This window comes from Cupressus sempervirens, chromosome 3 (genome assembly GCF_028749045.1).
Source record: "Cupressus sempervirens isolate cs-2001-9-10 chromosome 3, ASM2874904v1, whole genome shotgun sequence".
Taxonomy (NCBI): Eukaryota; Viridiplantae; Streptophyta; class Pinopsida; order Cupressales; family Cupressaceae; genus Cupressus; species Cupressus sempervirens.
The window spans coordinates 270,125,326-270,134,290 of record NC_143120.1 but is presented as its reverse complement, the minus strand read 5'-3'; the positions used below and the strand labels follow the sequence as shown (position 1 = coordinate 270,134,290).

Here is an 8,965-nt window from a genome sequence, read left to right as displayed (position 1 = left end):
GACTCAAGTAACAAAATAGATGTCAGTAGGAGATTTACCTTAAAGTATGAATCAAAATGGTCCTTCCCAACAATTTCTAGAGGAGTGGATGGAGAATAGGGGAAAATTAATTGCTATGGAATGATATGATAGCCTTCAAGACCTTGTGGAAGTAGCGACTCACTGTCTCTCTTGAGTGGCCAAAGTTATGGCCAATTTTAGGGTTTCTTAGATTGTGTCCAAGGGTATGGAGGAACATGACTAATTTTCTTCCTACTTCATGTTTATCATATCTTTAATGCTCCCTTTCTCCCTTAGAATATTGGTGAGTTTGAAGAAAGTGACTCTACTGATGTGTATCTTATCATGGAAATCCATGTCATTGGAATATATAATACATTTATAGAAAGGGCATGCAACCCTTCTTCACTAGTGCTTGTGTGTTCTAGCATCTTCAAAAGAAGCTTCTATGAATACTTCTTGGGTGACAAGTAAAATAACAAGTACACACAAGAGGTTGATCTTCCTAACAATATTGCCTTGAACTTCTATATCAGTAGCAGGATCCATCAAATGATCTATAATCACACATTGGAGTTATTGTTTGACATAAAAATTTTAAACAATAAAACTAAGTGAAAGCATCAAAACACTTCTTCCTCTGTATAGAATCGCAACATTTAACAAACATGGTTCTACTAATTTTACACAACCATATATTAGTCATTTTGTACAATATTATATTTATAGATAGTAATAAGAGGAAATGGAAATTAAATAACTCACTGTTCAGTATTTCATGCCTCGTGGAAGTGACATGGGCTAAGGATTGATCAATTCAGAATGGAAACTATAGAAGGAAGATACAAATTAGGGAAATTACACACTAGGAGGGTCATGGTTAGCAAATTAAACAAGCAATGGAAATTGACCTCACTTAGACCCTAGCAACTCAAAAGAGTCCATGTTACCTCATTTTCACATAGAGTCCCCACGGTGGACCTTTGAGGGCTACACTTCAAATCTTTTCACCTCATGGTGCCATTAGCTGGTGAGCTTTATCAATAAGGAAATTTTTAGTTCAATAAAATATAGTGCTCAAGCACATGCTTTTGTGCACTACCATTTCCCATCTCAATCACTTCATGGAATTCTCTATCTAAGCTCAATTGTAGCTTTAAAAGGAGGCTCAACTCATGGGTAGTTATCATAACTATCAGTATATCTCTGAGATTTTTTGTGTGGAAAGAGGACGTAAGTTAAGTTGTGCATTGAAGAGAAGATGGAACTGAAGGGATCTAAAAGAAACCAATGAGATGGTGGATGTCTCCTTGAAAGAATTACAATATAGACTACATAACACTCCCTCAAACTACTTAACTCAATCCTATGTGTCTTATTCCCTAGCTCATTAGATAATCATTAGAACTCTACATAGGGGACATAGTACACCAAAGAACGACCAAACTCCAAGGTCATACCAGAGACCAACAGAATATGTAAGAAATGCCCCAACAACTTGCTTGAGCAAGGCACACTACATGCACCACCCACAAGATCTACCATGATCGAACCAACCTCCACTTAACTATCAAATAATGTCCATAAACTCTAAGAATGCACCAAATGGTAGAAGAATTCAAGACAAAAAAGTTGTGGCTCACGAGCTACCTATCAAGTAAGATAAAACAATATGGGTGCACTACCTATCAAGTAAGACAAAACAATATGGCTACAAGCCAAGAAAAGTCTCTACCATTGTGCCATAGTGAAGAGATCTCAGACCGATGAGCAAAACCATCCCCTTCAGCAACACCACAACCACAACCAAAACCAAAAACCCACACAATCATCAAAGCCCAATTTGGGAAAAAATATTATGTTCTCTACTACAAATAATCTTAACCCTATTGAATCATTCAAATAAGAAAAGTAAAGAACACAAAGAAGGTTTTGATGAATGGAAAATTCATTCCCTAGTATATCTAACAAAAGAAGAATGCTCTTGCAAGGTATCAAGGGTTGAATTCGTCACCACCTAGATGGCTTAAACTTACACCTCTATAACACATACAAAAGGTGCAGGATGATGTCCCCAAATCAAAAAATGTTACAAAATCCCCAAATCATACAAAACAACGAGAAATTGAACAAGGGTTTTTCCATACCTACTACATAACATATGATACAAAGAAGGGCACCTCTAGATGAAGAGAGCTAAACCCACAAACACTCTGCAAAATAATGGAGTTGGCTCAGGTCAAGAGAGAAAAAACCCATGACCCCTCTGGAAAGCAATGGAGTTCATGGGATGAGCGAGAAAACTTGAGTGCATAAATTTTGTGGCCCTGACGAGATATTTTTGTGAAAAAGAAAACTTGGAATAGGAATCTATATTCCAATTCCACCTATTTGGGTGGAATAGCAATTGCTCATTTTTGGGGCAAACTTGGCGTAGTTATTCCTATTCCTAATTCCTAGTGGATGCACCTAAATGAAGAATTGAAAATTTTAAGAATTTTTCAACACCTATTCCACTCTAATTCTCGTTGCCAAACGGACCCTAGGTGTTCATGCATAATGCCATTAAGAATCCACCTATAAATCACGTCTCCTACCTTGCATGATGCCATGCTTCTATGGCCGATAATGGGTTTCTTTACATTTTTGCCCAAAGAAAAAAAAAAAAACTAGTCACAAAATGGATACGAGCCAATGAGAAGGCCCAAAATTTCAATGTAAAAATGACATCTAATTCAAAAGCATACTTTTATGGGATTGATTTCCCATTTTCACTATCTCCGAAGCATGATTAAATTGTAAAGTCCCTGCCTTTAGGCGGCAGGCACTACCAACCAATCAACTGCTCCATTTTTTTAATTAAGTCGAGAGGCTTCTACAATGAAAGCATCCATTGTTGTAAACTTTTCAGCAATTTTGAAAAATTTGACAAGTAGCTAAAGCGACACAAAATTTATATCTAATACTTATCCTTTATATATTGAATGGGAATAGACACAAAATGTAGAGAGCTGGAAATTAAGAAAATATTATAATAAAAACTTGTAAATTGTGTAAAAATATGGATAATACTTGAAAACAAATAAAAAAGTAGTCAACCAAATATTGAAATCAAAATAGGATGCAAATATTTATATTTTTATATATATATAAAAAACTGAGAGTTATCCTTCTCGAGGCACCTATTGCACTGAGGTAATTTATGAAAATAGGCGCCTCGAGAAGGATAACTCTCGGCTTATATATATATATATATATATATATATATATATATATATATATATATATATATATATATATATATATATATATATATATATAAGCTAGTATTAAATGAATGGCGATGCCAGTTGCGACTGAGACTTTTAGTTAAATGTGGTCCAATCATAAATCATTTTGAAATATTATTTTTTCCCAATTTTTTTCAGATATTACTTTAACATAATAAAATTACCTAAATCATTTTAATTATATTATAAAAAACAACTGTAATTTTTTAGAGAATGTGTATATATATATATGTTAGCTTTTCATATTTATAAATGACAAATATAAGGTATAATTAAATATGGATAAGCCATATAATATAATATTCTTCTCATATTTAAAGAAAACTGAGATGTCCCTTGCATATTCCAAGTCTTATATATCCTTTACATGCTTCAAATCATACATATTTAAATCATCAATACTTTCAAAAGTCATATGTAATCTAACTTAATTAATTAATATAACTTAGTAGAAGAAATATCTATTCAATATATAAAGTCCCCTATTCTTATATTCTATTGAATGATGACTCACGAGTGAAAATTTAATGCTTAAAAAACATAAAAATTTACATATAAGATTCAATAAAGACATCCATACCATAAGTTTGGGACTATCAGAATACATGGCTCTATACCTAGCGTAAACAATAAAATGATCAAATACAATACAGAACTGTGCATTCTAATGACCCTCAATGTATCTCAAAAGCTGGATAGCCATCACTCTCAGTAGAAATACCTTGAGTTTGAAACACATGCGAAAATATTCGTCCACTTTGGTCAGCCGCCCAAGCACCTTGATGAATTTCCATAGTATATACACAATACACTACTGAAACTTACTTTCCGCTCTTAAGAATACGAGCATTTTTGTAGCTTGGGAACCTTCCGGTAGGTTTCCTCTCCAAATGGAAAAGGCAAACGGCGAAATTGACCGAGTGGAGCATTAAGTCAAGCATAAACAAGCATCATGCACCCTTCTGGAACAGATCTGATTTTGCAGGATAATCGAAGCCATGCCAGTTCCAACCATTAAGCCGGATTTTCAATCCGGTAGTAAGTATGATGAAGCCCCGTACTCCTGCAATCGATACTCTTCACAGCCCATGCTAAATCTCGAAAATCACGAAGATAAATCCAAGTTGGAAGAGGAAAGAAATCAGGCGGAAACAACAGATCTGTTTGCGCTGACGTCTAAGCTTTCTTGCCTTGGCCAGAAAGCCCAACATCTGGAGCAATTCTTCAGAATTCAATCCATGTGCTCCTCAGGGCAAGATGGGCCGCAGCAACAAGAGGCGAAATCGTCCCTTAATTCGGTTCTCCGCGAGGTAATTTCCACATCTGTTTCAATTCTGTCACAATGTCAAATCTTGAACAGTCAACAGAATCCCCAAATCTTTGATATTCAAGAGAAGGAACCAAAGGAAGAGGAAGAAGAAGAGAAAGTGGAAGTTATAGAGATGGACGAAGATGATATTCTGGCAGAGCATGTCCATTTCTGCAAGATCTGCGGGAAAGGCTTCAGGCGAGATGGGAATGTGCGAATTCATATGCGATCACATGGGAACCAGTATAAAACTCAAGAGGCGCTCAAATCGAACAGGCCCAAGCCAACAAAATCGCACTTTTCATGCCCGATTGAAGATTGCAGGCGAAACAGGGGGCATCCGAATTTCAAGCCCCTGAAATCGATTGTGTGCCTGAAGAACCATTACAGAAGAAGTCACTGCGCTAAGATGTATACATGCAACAACTGTGGTAAGGAGTTTTCTTTTGTGACTGATCTCAAAACCCATGGAAACAAGTGTGGCCATTCTTCCTATCGATGTTCCTGCAATACCACTTTTTCTACCAAGGACAAGCTGTTTCGCCATGTTGCCCTCTTTCAGGAAGGTCATAAGCCTCTTCTTCCGTCACACACATCCTCTGCTGTTGTTGTTCCTCTCAATGAGGAAATTCCCACAAGCAATGGCAAAAGCTTGGATTGTTTAGCCCAAGATGCTGATGATTTAGCACCAGCAGGTCCGTCTAATTTGGCAGAAAAGCCGCTTAGCTATGGCAGTGATAAAGATTTATTGATGTTTGACGGAGGTTCAGATGGGATGCAATTCATGGGGCAGGAGAATGAGTTTGATTTCTTCGACGAGTACAGAGAAGAGAACGAATTGTATGGATCCCTGCTTTGGTCAGATGCAGATCTGCATTGGTCCTAGGCAGTTGCAGGGTATTTTTGAGTTTCTCTAAAATTCTTTTCAATAACTTTGGGCGATCAATTTGTTTCTGTACTTTGTTCGAAACTGATTGTGAGCTCTTTAGGGAGACTTATTTTGTTTAATGAATTATTCTTAGCGTAGCTGAAATCATTGTCTTCGAGTCTCCGATCCCATTGTTTGATATGGTCGTTCATTGTGTAGAATGGTCTGGTTTTAATGCAGGGATTGAAAAAAATAAAAATAGGATTTTTATTTAATTGGTATGTACATTTGATCATAAAACAGTTTAAGATGATGCACAAGATGTTGGCACAACTAGAAATGGGAAAATGCTGAATGGTACTTTTGGTTAGACAATGTTGAGTTTCAATTACATGTATATCAGAATATTGGATACACAATGTTGAATTTTAATGAAATGTATATTAGAATGTTGAATAGAAAATGTTCTAAAAAGTATTTAATTGAAAACTATGCATTTATTAAACAGAAAATGAGACATCTTTAAATTAAAAGAAATAAATATACATGTTGTGTTGTCTTTTACATTATTTTGATTGAAATCACCAACTTTTAAGAAAATAGTGAAACATTTGCTAATACTGCTCAACAGAATAAACTAAACAATTGGATAAAACCTCCCTCTAACAAAATAGAGGTTGCAAAAAAATTTAAGTTTTCTATATTTTTGACAAAATCAAGTGATACACGAATTAAAACTATAGCCCAAATTTTCAAAAAACTAGGAAAAAAATTGTTAAAGAATTAATGATTGGTCCACTGTTCTTCTTAGCATATACCAAGGAGAACATTATCATAAGACTACTTTGGTAGCATATACCACAAAGAAAACTTTATGATTTGTTTTGTTACATTGTCCAAACTTAAAAGGAATTGTGAACAAAAAGGACCACATCGATCACTAAAAATTTGATAGAGTGAATGAAGTAGAGTTTTAGGTTTAGTGTGTTGTGTAACTTTATGTGTTAGTGCAATCAAATAGGTCCTCTCTTGGGATTTCCATACTATTTTTTCTTGCCAATCAAATCATTCCACATATATTGTGAGAAATTAAGCAATATTATATGGTTGGGACCAAACTTAGCCCAGTAGTCGATGTCGGTGTTGAAGCATGGGCTCTAGATATTCATGGCTCTATTGAGAAAAAGACCTTGCAAATTTGTTCCCAAGGTGTTTCACGAGGTAAGTCCTCTATTGCCCCTAATATTGTTTTTCTTTTGTAAGGCTCTAACAAAGCCTCTAAATGGCTTGAAATATTTACTTTGATTGGTTGTACCTTTTTGGTAGAATTTGTTCTGAGAAAGAGTATTCTGGGGATGGGTTCCCAAATCTTGGCTCCCTTATGGGGTTTGACTTGATTCTATTTGGGGAACCCTTGATATGTTGAGGGTGTTCTCAAACATGGCCCTTGGTTTTTTTGTATTTCACTCCCTGATTTCTAGCCTTGGTCAAGAGATAAATTAGTCTTTGATTATAAGAAACTCAATGTCCTAGTCTAGGTTGAATTACCTAGTGTTCCTTTTCCTTGTTGACCTTTCTTGCAAAATATCACCAGATCTTAGGTTAGGTGGTTTGTATGGAGCCTTAAGATTTTTTCCATGCTTGTCCATAAAATGTTTGTGTTGAAGTAGACCTAGCTCAGGTTCTTAAGAAAACCAGTGACATTCAGATTGGTGGGAAATGTTTCACATGTGTCATGTATCTAAATTTTCCCAATACATGTTTCTATTGTCATTTTGTAGATCAAAAAATTAAGGATTTCCCTTTGGTCGTTAACAAACCTAGGTCTCCTCTTAAGGAACCACTTGTTTTACAAGGACCAGTGCCTTTAGAAGAAGATGTTAGCTAGACTATTGTGGTCAAAAAGGGTAAGCAACCTATAGTTTCTTAGATACACCAACCTTCTCCATCTAGAGCTTTTCCACCAAGTTCTAGTGTCACCTAAGGGTTCTATGACTATTTCAAACCCAATTTTCATGGGGAAAGTTTCATCTGTCATTAAGGGATCCACTATTTCACATATCTCTACCATGGAAACTAGGGTTCCTTAGTCAACTTTATTGGACAATGCAAACTCCTTAAATCATCAATCTCATTGCCCATCTCAGCATGATGATGAAATAGAAGATGCAAGGCCAAGTAAGAAATAAGTTTTCCCATGAGATTTGTATCCCATTTTCAATTTAGGAACCAATTTCTTATACAATATTTTCCCCTCACTTGAGAACAAAGCCATGATGAATGATAGATTTAATTAATTCATTTTCTTTTCTAGAATGTGCATGGTCTTACTAACCTTTCTTGCAAATATTTTATTCCAAGTGTTCAGCATAAGTTTCTCATTATAGTGTTCTTTTTCTTAAGGAAATTATGATAGTTGGTTTTCTTCTTGTGACATGCTTACAACAACATGTCATATTATTTGTGCTAATAGTTTAGTTCTTTCTTCATTGCATTAAGATGGTAGAGGAGGAGTGGTTATCTTATTGTTCCCATGTTGGTAGAATATAATAATTGATCATGGTGAGGGCCACATGCATAGGTTTGTGTGGATTTTAATGAATATAGCCAATCCCCATTTTGATATTATAAATATTTATTACTCTAATGATGTGGTGAAAAGAGTTTAGCTTTGGCAATGGATCATTTTTTCCCACAACCATTTGGTTTATGTGTGATGATTTTAATATGGTTGAGGTGGCCTTTGATAAGGAGAGAATTTCACCAGTCCATTGGACAGCTGGCGAGCATGAGGTTTGGTTTTACATGTGTAATATATTGGGACTTTATGACCCCAATATCGACAACTATGTCCCACATGTAGTTTGGCATACTTGGAGTAATTTCATGATTGGGTCTTACAAAGAATTTAAACACCTTGATCATGCCATGATATCATCCTAATACATTTTTTGGGGGGATAGAGAAATCCTTGCTAGTTTTATGTCTATCTGATGTCACTTTATCATATCACTTTCCCATTGAATTTTCTATAGAATAGTGATGCGGGGACTTCAGAGGGTTATAGATGTTGAATCAAATGTATATTTTTGATTCATACCTAAGATCAAAGACCCTGAAGATATTTGCAACTAGAGACCTATCACTCTATTGAATGTCTCATATAAAATCATTGCCAAGTCGGTGGCCCTCAAAATTTTCCATCTCCTGCCTTTGATTGTGCACTCAGAGAAAATTGGCTTCATCAAATATAGATATATTATAGATAATATTATTTGTGTTTGGGAGCGTATGGAGTAGGCTCAACAATCTAAGCAATAAGCTCTCTTCCTCAAAATTGATTTTTCCAAAGTTTATGATCGCATTGAATGGCCTTTCGTTCTTTCTATACTTCAAGCCCTTGGGTTTGGTCTTGTTTTCCTTCAATTGGTTCAAAAAAAATTTGGGGATGCTTCTACTTGCATCATCATCAATGGTAGTTGATCCCTAGCTTTTGGG

General features: G+C 35.4%; 1 protein-coding gene across 1 annotated transcript; it reads left to right on the top strand.

Moving 5' to 3' along the window:
• The first annotated feature begins 4,097 nt into the window (after positions 1 to 4,097).
• Positions 4,098 to 5,742, top strand: LOC149565952 (uncharacterized). The gene has a single exon (XM_089819425.1). The coding sequence runs from the start codon at positions 4,289 to 4,291 to the stop codon at positions 5,483 to 5,485; it is 1,197 nt and encodes a 398-aa protein (XP_089675551.1). The 5' UTR covers positions 4,098 to 4,288; the 3' UTR covers positions 5,486 to 5,742.
• The last annotated feature ends 3,223 nt before the right edge of the window (positions 5,743 to 8,965 follow it).